The sequence below is a fragment of the Telmatherina bonti genome, assembly GCF_933228915.1.
Source record: "Telmatherina bonti genome assembly, chromosome: 9".
NCBI classification, from domain to species: Eukaryota; Metazoa; Chordata; class Actinopteri; order Atheriniformes; family Telmatherinidae; genus Telmatherina; species Telmatherina bonti.
In genome coordinates, this window is record NC_136627.1 from 41,714,389 (window position 1) to 41,731,510 (window position 17,122).

The 17,122-nt window shown below is 58.1% G+C and overlaps 1 protein-coding gene across 1 annotated transcript in view; it reads right to left on the minus strand.

Moving 5' to 3' along the window:
- The window catches only part of LOC306760658 (uncharacterized protein), a 65,829-nt gene extending 50,642 nt beyond the window's left edge, over positions 1-15,187 (minus strand). The window contains exon 1 of the mRNA XM_079246607.1: positions 14,948-15,187. Coding sequence (XP_079102733.1) covers positions 14,948-15,088 — 141 coding nt within the window. The 5' untranslated portion in view covers positions 15,089-15,187. The remainder of the gene's footprint in view (positions 1-14,947) is intronic.
- Positions 15,188-17,122: the final 1,935 nt, after the last annotated feature.

Sequence of the window (17,122 nt, forward strand, 5' to 3'; positions counted from 1 at the left end):
AGCGACTAGAGGAGCACGTCTCAGCAGGAGGAGCGACTAGAGGAACACGTCTCTCAGCAGGAGGAGCGACTAGAGGAGCACGTCTCTCAGCAGGAGGAGCGACTAGAGGAACACGTCTCTCAGCAGGAGGAGCGACTAGAGGAACACGTCTCTCAGCAGGAGGAGCGACTAGAGGAAGACGTCTCTCAGCAGGAGGAGCGACTAGAGGAACACGTCTCTCAGCAGGAGGAGCGACTAGAGGAACACGTCTCAGCAGGAGGAGCTACTAGAGGAACACGTCTCTCAGCAGGAGGAGCGACAAGAGGAGCACGTCTCTCAGCAGGAGGAGCGACTAGAGGAACACGTCTCTCAGCAGGAGGAGCGACAAGAGGAGCACGTCTCTCAGCAGGAGGAGCGACTAGAGGAACACGTCTCTCAGCAGGAGGAGCGACAAGAGGAACACGTCTCTCAGCAGGAGGAGCGACTAGAGGAACACGTCTCTCAGCAGGAGGAGCGACAAGAGGAGCACGTCTCTCAGCAGGAGGAGCGACTAGAGGAGCACGTCTCTCAGCAGGAGGAGCGACAAGAGGAGCACGTCTCTCAGCAGGAGGAGCGACTAGAGGAACACGTCTCTCAGCAGGAGGAGCGACTAGAGGAACACGTCTCTCAGCAGGAGGAGCGACTAGAGGAGCACGTCTCTCAGCAGGAGGAGCGACTAGAGGAGCACGTCTCTCAGCAGGAGGAGCGACTAGAGGAACACGTCTCTCAGCAGGAGGAGCGACTAGAGGAGCACGTCTCTCAGCAGGAGGAGCGACTAGAGGAACACGTCTCTCAGCAGGAGGAGCGACTAGAGGAGCACGTCTCTCAGCAGGAGGAGCGACTAGAGGAGCACGTCTCAGCAGGAGGAGCGACTAGAGGAGCACGTCTCAGCAGGAGGAGCGACTAGAGGAGCACGTCTCTCAGCAGGAGGAGCGACTAGAGTAACACGTCTCTCAGCAGGAGGAGCGACTAGAGGAACAAGTCTCAGCAGGAGGAGCGACTAGAGGAGCACGTCTCAGCAGGAGGAGCGACTAGAGGAGCACGTCTCAGCAGGAGGAGCGACTAGAGGAACACGTCTCTCAGCAGGAGGAGCGACTAGAGGAACACGTCTCTCAGCAGGAGGAGCGACTAGAGGAACATGTCTCTCAGCAGGAGGAGCGACAAGAGGAGCACGTCTCTCAGCAGGAGGAGCGACTAGAGGAACAGATCTCTCAGCAGGAGGAGCGACTAGAGGAACACGTCTCAGCAGGAGGAGCGACTAGAGGAACACGTCTCTCAGCAGGAGGAGCGACTAGAGGAACACGTCTCTCAGCAGGAGGAGCGACTAGAGGAACACGTCTCTCAGCAGGAGGAGCTACTAGAGGAGCACGTCTCTCAGCAGGAGGAGAGACAAGAGGAGCACGTCTCTCAGCAGGAGGAACGACTAGAGGAACACGTCTCTCAGCAGGAGGAACGACTAGAGGAACACGTCTCTCAGCAGGAGGAGCGACTAGAGTAACACGTCTCTCAGCAGGAGGAACGACTAGAGGAACACGTCTCAGCAGGAGGAGCGACTGGAGGAACACGTCTCTCAGCAGGAGGAGCGACTGGAGGAACACGTCTCTCAGCAGGAGGAGCGACTAGAGGAACACGTCTCTCAGCAGGAGGAGCTACTAGAGGAGCACGTCTCTCAGCAGGAGGAGCGACAAGAGGAGCACGTCTCTCAGCAGGAGGAGCGACTAGAGGAACACGTCTCTCAGCAGGAGGAACGACTAGAGGAGCACGTCTCTCAGCAGGAGGAACGACTAGAGGAGCACGTCTCTCAGCAGGAGGAACGACTAGAGGAACACGTCTCTCAGCAGGAGGAACGACTAGAGGAGCACGTCTCTCAGCAGGAGGAGCGACTAGAGGAACACGTCTCTCAGCAGGAGGAACGACTAGAGGAACACGTCTCTCAGCAGGAGGAGCGACTAGAGGAACACGTCTCTCAGCAGGAGGAGCGACTAGAGGAACACGTCTCTCAGCAGGAGGAGCGACTAGAGGAACACGTCTCTCAGCAGGAGGAGCGACTAGAGGAACACGTCTCTCAGCAGGAGGAGCGACTAGAGGAACACGTCTCTCAGCAGGAGGAGCTACTAGAGGAGCACGTCTCTCAGCAGGAGGAGAGACAAGAGGAGCACGTCTCTCAGCAGGAGGAACGACTAGAGGAACACGTCTCTCAGCAGGAGGAGCGACTAGAGGAGCACGTCTCTCAGCAGGAGGAGCGACTAGAGGAACACGTCTCTCAGAAGGAGGAGCGACTAGAGGAACACGTCTCAGCAGGAGGAGCAACTAGAGGAGCGACTAGAGGAACACGTCTCTCAGCAGGAGGAGCGACTAGAGGAACACGTCTCTCAGCAGGAGGAGCGACTAGAGGAACACGTCTCTCAGCAGGAGGAGCGTCTAGAGGAACACGTCTCTCAGCAGGAGGAGCGACTAGAGGAACACGTCTCTCAGCAGGAGGAGCGACTAGAGGAACACGTCTCTCAGCAGGAGGAGCGACTAGAGGAACACGTCTCTCAGCAGGAGGAGCTACTAGAGGAGCACGTCTCTCAGCAGGAGGAGAGACAAGAGGAGCACGTCTCTCAGCAGGAGGAACGACTAGAGGAACACGTCTCTCAGCAGGAGGAGCGACTAGAGGAGCACGTCTCTCAGCAGGAGGAGCGACTAGAGGAACACGTCTCTCAGAAGGAGGAGCGACTAGAGGAACACGTCTCAGCAGGAGGAGCAACTAGAGGAGCGACTAGAGGAACACGTCTCTCAGCAGGAGGAGCGACTAGAGGAACACGTCTCTCAGCAGGAGGAGCGACTAGAGGAACACGTCTCTCAGCAGGAGGAGCTACTAGAGGAGCACGTCTCTCAGCAGGAGGAGAGACAAGAGGAGCACGTCTCTCAGCAGGAGGAACGACTAGAGGAACACGTCTCTCAGCAGGAGGAGCGACTAGAGGAGCACGTCTCTCAGCAGGAGGAGCGACTAGAGGAACACGTCTCTCAGAAGGAGGAGCGACTAGAGGAACACGTCTCAGCAGGAGGAGCAACTAGAGGAGCGACTAGAGGAACACGTCTCTCAGCAGGAGGAGCGACTAGAGGAACACGTCTCTCAGCAGGAGGAGCGACTAGAGGAACACGTCTCTCAGCAGGAGGAGCGTCTAGAGGAACACGTCTCTCAGCAGGAGGAGCGACTAGAGGAACACGTCTCTCAGCAGGAGGAGCGACTAGAGGAACACGTCTCTCAGCAGGAGGAGCGACTAGAGGAACACGTCTCTCAGCAGGAGGAGCGACTAGAGTAACACGTCTCAGCAGGAGGAGCGACAAGAGGAGCACGTCTCTCAGCAGGAGGAGCGACTAGAGGACCACGTCTCTCAGCAGGAGGAGCGACTAGAGGACCACGTCTCTCAGCAGGAGGAGCAACTAGAGGAACACGTCTCAGCAGGAGGAGCGACTAGAGGAACACGTCTCTCAGCAGGAGGAGCAACTAGAGAAACACGTCTCAGCAGGAGGAGCGACTAGAGGAACACGTCTCTCAGCAGGAGGAGCGACAAGAGGAGCACGTCTCTCAGCAGGAGGAGCGACTAGAGGACCACGTCTCTCAGCAGGAGGAGCGACTAGAGGACCACGTCTCTCAGCAGGAGGAGCGACTAGAGGAACACGTCTCTCAGCAGGAGGAGCGACTAGAGGAACACGTCTCTCAGCAGGAGGAGCGACTAGAGGAACACGTCTCAGCAGGAGGAGCAACTAGAGGAACACGTCTCAGCAGGAGGAGCGACTAGAGGAACACGTCTCTCAGCAGGAGGAGCAACTAGAGAAACACGTCTCAGCAGGAGGAGCGACTAGAGGAACACGTCTCTCAGCAGGAGGAGCGACAAGAGGAGCACGTCTCTCAGCAGGAGGAGCGACTAGAGTAACACGTCTCTCAGCAGGAGGGGCGACAAGAGGAGCACGTCTCTCAGCAGGAGGAACGACTAGAGGAACAAGTCTCAGCAGGAGGAGCGACTAGAGGAACAAGTCTCAGCAGGAGGAGCGACTAGAGGAGCACGTCTCAGCAGGAGGAGCGACTAGAGGAACACGTCTCAGCAGGAGGAGCGACTAGAGGAGCACGTCTCTCAGCAGGAGGAACGACTAGAGGAGCACGTCTCTCAGCAGGAGGAACGACTAGAGGAGCACGTCTCTCAGCAGGAGGAACGACTAGAGGAGCACGTCTCTCAGCAGGAGGAGCGACTAGAGGAACAAGTCTCAGTAGGAGGAGCGACTAGAGGAACAAGTCTCAGCAGGAGGAGCGACTAGAGGAGCACGTCTCTCAGCAGGAGGAGCGACTAGAGGAGCACGTCTCAGCAGGAGGAGCGACTAGAGGAACACGTCTCTCAGCAGGAGGAGCGACTAGAGGAACACGTCTCTCAGCAGGAGGAGCGACTAGAGGAGCACGTCTCTCAGCAGGAGGAGCGACTAGAGGAGCACGTCTCTCAGCAGGAGGAGCGACTAGAGGAGCACGTCTCAGCAGGAGGAGCGACTAGAGGAACACGTCTCTCAGCAGGAGGAGCGACTAGAGGAGCACGTCTCTCAGCAGGAGGAGCTACTAGAGGAGCACGTCTCTCAGCAGGAGGAGCGACTAGAGGAACACGTCTCTCAGCAGGAGGAGCGACTAGAGGAACACGTCTCTCAGCAGGAGGAGCGACTAGAGGAAGACGTCTCTCAGCAGGAGGAGCGACTAGAGGAACACGTCTCTCAGCAGGAGGAGCGACTAGAGGAACACGTCTCTCAGCAGGAGGAGCGACTAGAGGAACACGTCTCTCAGCAGGAGGAGCGACTAGAGGAACACGTCTCTCAGCAGGAGGAGCGACTAGAGGAACACGTCTCTCAGCAGGAGGAGCGACTAGAGGAACACGTCTCTCAGCAGGAGGAGCGACTAGAGGAACACGTCTCAGCAGGAGGAGCTACTAGAGGAACACGTCTCTCAGCAGGAGGAGCGACTAGAGGAACACGTCTCTCAGCAGGAGGAGCGACAAGAGGAGCACGTCTCTCAGCAGGAGGAGCGACAAGAGGAACACGTCTCTCAGCAGGAGGAGCGACTAGAGGAACACGTCTCAGCAGGAGGAGCGACTAGAGGAACACGTCTCTCAGCAGGAGGAGCGACTAGAGGAACACGTCTCAGCAGGAGGAGCGACAAGAGGAGCACGTCTCTCAGCAGGAGGAGCGACTAGAGGAGCACGTCTCTCAGCAGGAGGAGCGACTAGAGGAGCACATCTCTCAGCAGGAGGAGCGACAAGAGGAGCACGTCTCTCAGCAGGAGGAGCGACTAGAGGAACACGTCTCTCAGCAGGAGGAGCGACTAGAGGAACACGTCTCTCAGCAGGAGGAGCGACTAGAGGAGCACGTCTCTCAGCAGGAGGAGCGACTAGAGGAGCACGTCTCTCAGCAGGAGGAGCGACTAGAGGAACACGTCTCTCAGCAGGAGGAGCGACTAGAGGAGCACGTCTCTCAGCAGGAGGAGCGACTAGAGGAACACGTCTCTCAGCAGGAGGAACGACTAGAGGAACACGTCTCTCAGCAGGAGGAGCGACAAGAGGAACACGTCTCTCAGCAGGAGGAGCGACTAGAGGAACACGTCTCTCAGCAGGAGGAGCGACAAGAGGAGCACGTCTCTCAGCAGGAGGAGCGACTAGAGGAGCACGTCTCTCAGCAGGAGGAGCGACAAGAGGAGCACGTCTCTCAGCAGGAGGAGCGACTAGAGTAACACGTCTCTCAGCAGGAGGAGCGACTAGAGGAACACGTCTCTCAGAAGGAGGAGCGACTAGAGTAACACGTCTCTCAGCAGGAGGAGCGACTAGAGGAACACGTCTCTCAGCAGGAGGAGCGACAAGAGGAGCACGTCTCTCAGCAGGAGGAGCGACTAGAGAAACACGTCTCAGCAGGAGGAGCGACTAGAGGAAAACGTCTCTCAGCAGGAGGAGCGACAAGAGGAGCACGTCTCAGCAGGAGGAACGACTAGAGGAACAAGTCTCAGCAGGAGGAGCGACTAGAGGAACACGTCTCTCAGCAGGAGGAGCGACTAGAGGAACACGTCTCTCAGCAGGAGGAGCGACTAGAGGAACACGTCTCTCAGCAGGAGGAGCGACTAGAGTAACACGTCTCTCAGCAGGAGGAGCTACTAGAGGAGCACGTCTCTCAGCAGGAGGAACGACTAGAGGAACACGTCTCTCAGCAGGAGGAGCGACTAGAGGAACACGTCTCTCAGCAGGAGGAGCGACTAGAGTAACACGTCTCTCAGCAGGAGGAACGACTAGAGGAACACGTCTCTCAGCAGGAGGAGCGACAAGAGGAACACGTCTCAGCAGGAGGAGCGACTAGAGGAGCACGTCTCTCAGCAGGAGGAGCGACTAGAGTAACACGTCTCTCAGCAGGAGGAACGACTAGAGGAACACGTCTCAGCAGGAGGAGCGACTAGAGGAGCACGTCTCTCAGCAGGAGGAGCGACTAGAGTAACACGTCTCTCAGCAGGAGGAGCGACTAGAGGAACAAGTCTCAGCAGGAGGAGCGACTAGAGGAGCACGTCTCAGCAGGAGGAGCGACTAGAAGAACACGTCTCTCAGCAGGAGGAGCGACTAGAGGAGCACGTCTCAGCAGGAGGAGCGACTAGAGGAACACGTCTCTCAGCAGGAGGAGCGACTAGAGTAACACGTCTCTCAGCAGGAGGAGCGACAAGAGGAGCACGTCTCTCAGCAGGAGGAGCGACAAGAGGAGCACGTCTCTCAGCAGGAGGAGCGACTAGAGGAACACGTCTCTCAGCAGGAGGAGCGACTAGAGGAACACGTCTCTCAGCAGGAGGAGCGACTAGAGGAGCACGTCTCTCAGCAGGAGGAGCGACTAGAGGAACACGTCTCTCAGCAGGAGGAGCTACTAGAGGAGCACGTCTCTCAGCAGGAGGAGCGACTAGAGGAACACGTCTCTCAGCAGGAGGAGCGACTAGAGGAACACGTCTCTCAGCAGGAGGAGCTACTAGAGGAGCACGTCTCTCAGCAGGAGGAGCGACAAGAGGAGCACGTCTCTCAGCAGGAGGAACGACTAGAAGAACACGTCTCTCAGCAGGAGGAGCGACAAGAGGAGCACGTCTCTCAGCAGGAGGAGCGACTAGAGGAACACGTCTCTCAGAAGGAGGAGCGACTAGAGGAACACGTCTCAGCAGGAGGAGCGACTAGAGGAACACGTCTCTCAGCAGGAGGAGCGACTAGAGTAACACGTCTCTCAGCAGGAGGAGCGACTAGAGGAACACGTCTCTCAGCAGGAGGAGCGACTAGAGGAACACGTCTCTCAGCAGGAGGAGCGACTAGAGGAACACGTCTCTCAGCAGGAGGAGCGACTAGAGGACCACGTCTCTCAGCAGGAGGAGCGACTAGAGGACCACGTCTCTCAGCAGGAGGAGCGACTAGAGGACCACGTCTCTCAGCAGGAGGAACGACTAGAGGAACACGTCTCTCAGCAGGAGGAGCGACTAGAGGAACAAGTCTCAGCAGGAGGAGCGACTAGAGGAGCACGTCTCAGCAGGAGGAGCGACTAGAGGAGCACGTCTCAGCAGGAGGAGCGACTAGAGGAACACGTCTCAGCAGGAGGAGCGACTAGAGGAACACGTCTCTCAGCAGGAGGAACGACTAGAGGAGCACGTCTCTCTGCAGGAGGAACGACTAGAGGAGCACGTCTCTCAGCAGGAGGAACGACTAGAGGAGCACGTCTCTCAGCAGGAGGAGCGACTAGAGGAACAAGTCTCAGCAGGAGGAGCGACTAGAGGAGCACGTCTCAGCAGGAGGAGCGACTAGAGGAACACGTCTCAGCAGGAGGAGCGACTAGAGGAACACGTCTCTCAGCAGGAGGAGCGACTAGAGGAGCACGTCTCTCAGCAGGGGGAGCGACTAGAGGAAGACGTCTCTCAGCAGGAGGAGCGACTAGAGGAACACGTCTCTCAGCAGGAGGAGCGACTAGAGGAGCACGTCTCAGCAGGAGGAGCGACAAGAGGAGCACGTCTCTCAGCAGGAGGAGCGACTAGAGGAACACGTCTCTCAGCAGGAGGAGCGACTAGAGGAACACGTCTCTCAGCAGGAGGAGCGACTAGAGGAAGACGTCTCTCAGCAGGAGGAGCGACTAGAGGAAGACGTCTCTCAGCAGGAAGAGCGACTAGAGGAGCACGTCTCTCAGCAGGAGGAGCGACTAGAGGAACACGTCTCTCAGCAGGAGGAGCGACTAGAGGAGCACGTCTCTCAGCAGGAGGAGCGACTAGAGGAACACGTCTCTCAGCAGGAGGAGCGACCAGAGGAACACGTCTCTCAGCAGGAGGAGCGACTAGAGGAACACGTCTCTCAGCAGGAGGAGCGACTAGAGGAACACGTCTCAGCAGGAGGAGCGACTAGAGGAACACGTCTCTCAGCAGGAGGAACGACTAGAGGAACACGTCTCTCAGCAGGAGGAGCGACAAGAGGAGCACGTCTCTCAGCAGGAGGAGCGACTAGAGGAGCACGTCTCTCAGCAGGAGGAGCGACTAGAGGAACACGTCTCTCAGCAGGAGGAGCGACTAGAGGACCACGTCTCTCAGCAGGAGGAGCGACTAGAGGACCACGTCTCTCAGCAGGAGGAGCAACTAGAGGAACACGTCTCTCAGCAGGAGGAACGACTAGAGGAACACGTCTCAGCAGGAGGAGCGACTAGAGGAACAAGTCTCAGCAGGAGGAGCGACTAGAGGAGCACGTCTCAGCAGGAGGAGCGACTAGAGGAACACGTCTCAGCAGGAGGAGCGACTAGAGGAACACGTCTCAGCAGGAGGAGCGACTAGAGGAACACGTCTCTCAGCAGGAGGAACGACTAGAGGAGCACGTCTCTCAGCAGGAGGAACGACTAGAGGAGCACGTCTCTCAGCAGGAGGAACGACTAGAGGAGCACGTCTCTCAGCAGGAGGAGCGACTAGAGGAACAAGTCTCAGCAGGAGGAGCGACTAGAGGAGCACGTCTCAGCAGGAGGAGCGACTAGAGGAACACGTCTCAGCAGGAGGAGCGACTAGAGGAACACGTCTCTCAGCAGGAGGAGCGACAAGAGGAGCACGTCTCTCAGCAGGGGGAGCGACTAGAGGAGCACGTCTCAGCAGGAGGAGCGACTAGAGGAACACGTCTCAGCAGGAGGAGCGACTAGAGGAACACGTCTCTCAGCAGGAGGAGCGACTAGAGGAACACGTCTCTCAGCAGGAGGAGCGACTAGAGGAACACGTCTCTCAGCAGGAGGAGCGACTAGAGGAAGACGTCTCTCAGCAGGAGGAGCGACTAGAGGAACACGTCTCTCAGCAGGAGGAGCGACTAGAGGAGCACGTCTCAGCAGGAGGAGCGACAAGAGGAGCACGTCTCTCAGCAGGAGGAGCGACTAGAGGAACACGTCTCTCAGCAGGAGGAGCGACTAGAGGAACACGTCTCTCAGCAGGAGGAGCGACTAGAGGAAGACGTCTCTCAGCAGGAGGAGCGACTAGAGGAACACGTCTCTCAGCAGGAGGAGCGACTAGAGGAGCACGTCTCTCAGCAGGAGGAGCGACTAGAGGAACACGTCTCTCAGCAGGAGGAGCGACTAGAGGAGCACGTCTCTCAGCAGGAGGAGCGACTAGAGGAACACGTCTCTCAGCAGGAGGAGCGACTAGAGGAAGACGTCTCTCAGCAGGAGGAGCGACTAGAGGAACACGTCTCTCAGCAGGAGGAGCGACTAGAGGAACACGTCTCAGCAGGAGGAGCGACTAGAGGAACACGTCTCTCAGCAGGAGGAACGACTAGAGGAACACGTCTCTCAGCAGGAGGAGCGACAAGATGAGCACGTCTCTCAGCAGGAGGAGCGACTAGAGGAGCACGTCTCTCAGCAGGAGGAGCGACTAGAGGAACACGTCTCTCAGCAGGAGGAGCGACTAGAGGAACACGTCTCTCAGCAGGAGGAGCGACTAGAGGAACACGTCTCTCAGCAGGAGGAACGACTAGAGGAACACGTCTCTCAGCAGGAGGAGCGACAAGAGGAACACGTCTCTCAGCAGGAGGAGCGACTAGAGGAACACGTCTCTCAGCAGGAGGAGCGACAAGAGGAGCACGTCTCTCAGAAGGAGGAGCGACTAGAGGAGCACGTCTCTCAGCAGGAGGAGCGACTAGAGGAGCACGTCTCAGCAGGAGGAGCGACTAGAGGAGCACGTCTCTCAGCAGGAGGAGCGACTAGAGGAGCACGTCTCTCAGCAGGAGGAGCGACTAGAGGAGCACGTCTCTCAGCAGGAGGAGCGACTAGAGGAACACGTCTCTCAGCAGGAGGAGCAACTAGAGGAACACGTCTCTCAGCAGGAGGAGCGACTGGAGGAGCGACTAGAGGAACATGTCTCTCAGCAGGAGGAGCGACTAGAGGATCACGTCTCTCAGCAGGAGGAGCAACTAGAGGAACACGTCTCTCAGCAGGAGGAGCGACTGGAGGAGCGACTAGAGGAACACGTCTCTCAGCAGGAGGAGCGACTGGAGGAGCGACTAGAGGAACATGTCTCTCAGCAGGAGGAGCGACTAGAGAAACACGTCTCTCAGCAGGAGGAGCGACTAGAGGAACACGTCTCTCAGCAGGAGGAGCAACTAGAGGAACACGTCTCTCAGCAGGAGGAGCGACTAGAGAAACACGTCTCTCAGCAGGAGGAGCGACTAGAGGAACACGTCTCTCAGCAGGAGGAGCAACTAGAGGAACACGTCTCTCAGCAGGAGGAGCGACTAGAGGAACACGTCTCTCAGCAGGAGGAGCGACTAGAGGAACACGTCTCTCAGCAGGAGGAGCGACTAGAGGAGCACGTCTCTCAGCAGGAGGAGCGACTAGAGGAACACGTCTCTCAGCAGGAGGAGCAACTAGAGGAACACGTCTCTCAGCAGGAGGAGCGACTGGAGGAGCGACTAGAGGAACACGTCTCTCAGCAGGAGGAGCGACTGGAGGAGCGACTAGAGGAACATGTCTCTCAGCAGGAGGAGCGACTAGAGAAACACGTCTCAGCAGGAGGAACGACTAGAGGAACATGTCTCTCAGCAGGAGGAACGACTGGAGGAGCGACTAGAGGAACATGTCTCTCAGCAGGAGGAGCGACTAGAGGAACACGTCTCTCAGCAGGAGGAGCTACTAGAGGAGCACGTCTCAGCAGGAGGAGCGACTAGAGGAGCACGTCTCTCAGCAGGAGGAGCGACTAGAGGAGCACGTCTCTCAGCAGGAGGAGCGACTAGAGGAACACGTCTCAGCAGGAGGAACGACTAGAGGAACACGTCTCAGCAGGAGGAACGACTAGAGGAACACGTCTCTCAGCAGGAGGAACGACTAGAGGAACACGTCTCTCAGCAGGAGGAGCGACTAGAGGAACACGTCTCAGCAGGAGGAACGACTAGAGGAACACGTCTCTCAGCAGGAGGAACGACTAGAGGAACACGTCTCTCAGCAGGAGGAACGACTAGAGGAACACGTCTCAGCAGGAGGAACGACTAGAGGAACACGTCTCTCAGCAGGAGGAACGACTAGAGGAACACGTCTCTCAGCAGGGGGAGCGACTAGAGGAACACGTCTCAGCAGGAGGAACGACTAGAGGAACACGTCTCTCAGCAGGAGGAACGACTAGAGGAACACGTCTCTCAGCAGGAGGAGCGACTAGAGGAACACGTCTCAGCAGGAGGAACGACTAGAGGAACACGTCTCTCAGCAGGAGGAACGACTAGAGGAACACGTCTCTCAGCAGGAGGAACGACTAGAGGAACACGTCTCAGCAGGAGGAGCGACTAGAGGAACATGTCTCTCAGCAGGAGGAGCGACTAGAGGATCACGTCTCTCAGCAGGAGGAGCAACTAGAGGAACACGTCTCTCAGCAGGAGGAGCGACAAGAGGAGCACGTCTCTCAGAAGGAGGAGCGACTAGAGGAGCACGTCTCTCAGCAGGAGGAGCGACTAGAGGAGCACGTCTCAGCAGGAGGAGCGACTAGAGGAGCACGTCTCTCAGCAGGAGGAGCGACTAGAGGAGCACGTCTCTCAGCAGGAGGAGCGACTAGAGGAGCACGTCTCTCAGCAGGAGGAGCGACTAGAGGAGCACGTCTCTCAGCAGGAGGAGCGACTAGAGGAACACGTCTCTCAGCAGGAGGAGCAACTAGAGGAACACGTCTCTCAGCAGGAGGAGCGACTGGAGGAGCGACTAGAGGAACATGTCTCTCAGCAGGAGGAGCGACTAGAGGATCACGTCTCTCAGCAGGAGGAGCAACTAGAGGAACACGTCTCTCAGCAGGAGGAGCGACTGGAGGAGCGACTAGAGGAACACGTCTCTCAGCAGGAGGAGCGACTGGAGGAGCGACTAGAGGAACATGTCTCTCAGCAGGAGGAGCGACTAGAGAAACACGTCTCTCAGCAGGAGGAGCGACTAGAGGAACACGTCTCTCAGCAGGAGGAGCAACTAGAGGAACACGTCTCTCAGCAGGAGGAGCGACTAGAGAAACACGTCTCTCAGCAGGAGGAGCGACTAGAGGAACACGTCTCTCAGCAGGAGGAGCAACTAGAGGAACACGTCTCTCAGCAGGAGGAGCGACTAGAGAAACACGTCTCTCAGCAGGAGGAGCAACTAGAGGAACACGTCTCTCAGCAGGAGGAGCAACTAGAGGAGCACGTCTCTCAGCAGGAGGAGCGACTAGAGGAACACGTCTCTCAGCAGGAGGAGCGACTAGAGGAACACGTCTCTCAGCAGGAGGAGCGACTAGAGGAGCACGTCTCTCAGCAGGAGGAGCGACTAGAGGAACACGTCTCTCAGCAGGAGGAGCAACTAGAGGAACACGTCTCTCAGCAGGAGGAGCGACTGGAGGAGCGACTAGAGGAACACGTCTCTCAGCAGGAGGAGCGACTGGAGGAGCGACTAGAGGAACATGTCTCTCAGCAGGAGGAGCGACTAGAGAAACACGTCTCAGCAGGAGGAACGACTAGAGGAACATGTCTCTCAGCAGGAGGAACGACTGGAGGAGCGACTAGAGGAACATGTCTCTCAGCAGGAGGAGCGACTAGAGGAACACGTCTCTCAGCAGGAGGAGCTACTAGAGGAGCACGTCTCAGCAGGAGGAACGACTAGAGGAACACGTCTCTCAGCAGGAGGAACGACTAGAGGAACACGTCTCTCAGCAGGAGGAACGACTAGAGGAACACGTCTCAGCAGGAGGAGCGACTAGAGGAACATGTCTCTCAGCAGGAGGAGCGACTAGAGGATCACGTCTCTCAGCAGGAGGAGCGACTAGAGGAACACGTCTCAGCAGGAGGAACGACTAGAGGAACACGTCTCTCAGCAGGAGGAACGACTAGAGGAACACGTCTCTCAGCAGGAGGAACGACTAGAGGAACACGTCTCTCAGCAGGAGGAACGACTAGAGGAACACGTCTCAGCAGGAGGAGCGACTAGAGGAACATGTCTCTCAGCAGGAGGAGCGACTAGAGGATCACGTCTCTCAGCAGGAGGAGCAACTAGAGGAACACGTCTCTCAGCAGGAGGAGCGACTGGAGGAGCGACTAGAGGAACACGTCTCTCAGCAGGAGGAGCGACTGGAGGAGCGACTAGAGGAACATGTCTCTCAGCAGGAGGAGCGACTAGAGAAACACGTCTCTCAGCAGGAGGAGCGACTAGAGGAACACGTCTCTCAGCAGGAGGAGCAACTAGAGGAACACGTCTCTCAGCAGGAGGAGCGACTAGAGAAACACGTCTCTCAGCAGGAGGAGCGACTAGAGGAACACGTCTCTCAGCAGGAGGAGCAACTAGAGGAACACGTCTCTCAGCAGGAGGAGCGACTGGAGGAGCGACTAGAGGAACACGTCTCTCAGCAGGAGGAGCAACTAGAGGAACACGTCTCTCAGCAGGAGGAGCAACTAGAGGAGCACGTCTCTCAGCAGGAGGAGCGACTAGAGGAACACGTCTCTCAGCAGGAGGAGCGACTAGAGGAACACGTCTCTCAGCAGGAGGAGCGACTAGAGGAGCACGTCTCTCAGCAGGAGGAGCGACTAGAGGAACACGTCTCTCAGCAGGAGGAGCAACTAGAGGAACACGTCTCTCAGCAGGAGGAGCGACTGGAGGAGCGACTAGAGGAACACGTCTCTCAGCAGGAGGAGCGACTGGAGGAGCGACTAGAGGAACATGTCTCTCAGCAGGAGGAGCGACTAGAGAAACACGTCTCAGCAGGAGGAACGACTAGAGGAACATGTCTCTCAGCAGGAGGAACGACTGGAGGAGCGACTAGAGGAACATGTCTCTCAGCAGGAGGAGCGACTAGAGGAACACGTCTCTCAGCAGGAGGAGCTACTAGAGGAGCACGTCTCAGCAGGAGGAGCGACTAGAGGAGCACGTCTCTCAGCAGGAGGAGCGACTAGAGGAGCACGTCTCTCAGCAGGAGGAGCGACTAGAGGAGCACGTCTCTCAGCAGGAGGAACGACTAGAGGAACACGTCTCAGCAGGAGGAACGACTAGAGGAACACGTCTCTCAGCAGGAGGAACGACTAGAGGAACACGTCTCAGCAGGAGGAACGACTAGAGGAACACGTCTCAGCAGGAGGAACGACTAGAGGAACACGTCTCTCAGCAGGAGGAACGACTAGAGGAACACGTCTCTCAGCAGGAGGAGCGACTAGAGGAACACGTCTCAGCAGGAGGAACGACTAGAGGAACACGTCTCTCAGCAGGAGGAACGACTAGAGGAACACGTCTCTCAGCAGGAGGAACGACTAGAGGAACACGTCTCAGCAGGAGGAACGACTAGAGGAACACGTCTCTCAGCAGGAGGAACGACTAGAGGAACACGTCTCTCAGCAGGGGGAGCGACTAGAGGAACACGTCTCAGCAGGAGGAACGACTAGAGGAACACGTCTCAGCAGGAGGAACGACTCCTCACCTGGACCTCCTCCCCGCAGCTCCTTTGCTCCTCCAGCCGCTGCAGGACGGACACGGCGCCCTCCGTGGCCGCCTCCATGATGAGCTCCGTCTGGGAGGAGAAAGTTTGCACCGCTTCAAGCTGCTCCTCGTCCCGCTGCATGGCGACGCTATTCTTACTGGAGGATTGTGGGACTCGAACTGCCGGATTAAGTGAAACTTTGGGACAAATGAAGCAGGAGGGATGTTCCCCAATCCAACATGGCGTCCCAAAACTTTGGTCACATCCGGGTCACAGTGTCTTCCTGTGGATCATGGTTCGTCTAAGCGTGATGCTGCCCCCTGGTGGTCACCACCTGCAGGTCTAAGCGTGATGCTGCCCCCTGGTGGTCACCACCTGCAGGTCTGAGCGTGATGCTGCCCCCTGGTGGTCACCACCTGCAGGTCTGAGCGTGATGCTGCCCCCTGGTGGTCACCACCTGCAGGTCTGAGCGTGATGCTGCCCCCTGGTGGACACCACCTGCAGGTCTGAACGTGATGCTGCCCCCTGGTGGACACCACCTGCAGGTCTGAGCGTGATGCTGCCCCCTGGTGGACACCACCTGCAGGTCTGAACGTGATGCTGCTCCCTGGTGGTCACCACCTGCAGGTCTGAACGTGATGCTGCCCCCTGGTGGTCACCACCTGCAGGTCTAAGCGTGATGCTGCCCCCTGGTGGTCACCACCTGCAGGTCTGAACGTGATGCTGCCCCCTGGTGGACACCACCTGCAGGTCTGAGCGTGATGCTGCCCCCTGGTGGTCACCACCTGCAGGTCTGAACGTGATGCTGCCCCCTGGTGGTCACCACCTGCAGGTCTGAATGTGATGCTGCCCCCTGGTGGTCACCACCTGCAGGTCTGAGCGTGATGCTGCCCCCTGGTGGTCACCACCTGCAGGTCTGAATGTGATGCTGCCCCCTGGTGGTCACCACCTGCAGGTCTGAACGTGATGCTGCCCCCTGGTGGTCACCACCTGCAGGTCTGAACGTGATGCTGCCCCCTGGTGGTCACCACCTGCAGGTCTGAACGTGATGCTGCCCCCTGGTGGACACCACCTGCAGGTCTGAACGTGATGCTGCCCCCTGGTGGACACCACCTGCAGGTCTGAACGTGATGCTGCTCCCTGGTGGTCACCACCTGCAGGTCTGAACGTGATGCTGCTCCCTGGTGGTCACCACCTGCAGGTCTAAGCGTGATGCTGCCCCCTGGTGGACACCACCTGCAGGTCTGAACGTGATGCTGCTCCCTGGTGGTCACCACCTGCAGGTCTGAACGTGATGCTGCTCCCTGGTGGACACCACCTGCAGGTCTGAACGTGATGCTGCCCCCTGGTGGTCACCACCTGCAGGTCTAAGCGTGATGCTGCTCCCTGGTGGACACCACCTGCAGGTCTGAACGTGATGCTGCCCCCTGGTGGACACCACCTGCAGGTCTGAACGTGATGCTGCTCCCTGGTGGTCACCACCTGCAGGTCTGAACGTGATGCTGCCCCCTGGTGGTCACCACCTGCAGGTCTGAGCGTGATGTTGCTCCCTGGTGGTCACCACCTGCAGGTCTGAACGTGATGCTGCCCCCTGGTGGTCACCACCTGCAGGTCTAAGCGTGATGCTGCCCCCTGATGGTCACCACCTGCAGGTCTGAGCGTGATGCTGCCCCCTGGTGGTCACCACCTGCAGGTCTGAACGTGATGCTGCCCCCTGGTGGTCACCACCTGCAGGTCTGAACGTGATGCTGCCCCCTGGTGGACACCACCTGCAGGTCTAAGCGTGATGCTGCCCCCTGGTGGTCACCACCTGCAGGTCTGAACGTGATGCTGCCCCCTGGTGGTCACCACCTGCAGGTCTAAGCGTGATGCTGCCCCCTGGTGGTCACCACCTGCAGGTCTAAGCGTGATGCTGCCCCCTGGTGGACACCACCTGCAGGTCTGATCGTGATGCTGCCCCCTGGTGGACACCACCTGCAGGTCTGAACGTGATGCTGCTCCCTGGTGGACACCACCTGCAGGTCTGAGCGTGATGCTGCCCCCTGGTGGTCACCACCTGCAGGTCTGAGCGTGATGCTGCCCCCTGGTGGTCACCACCTGCAGGTCTGAACGTGATGCTGCTCCCTGGTGGACACCACCTGCAGGTCTGAACGTGATGCTGCCCCCTGGTGGTCA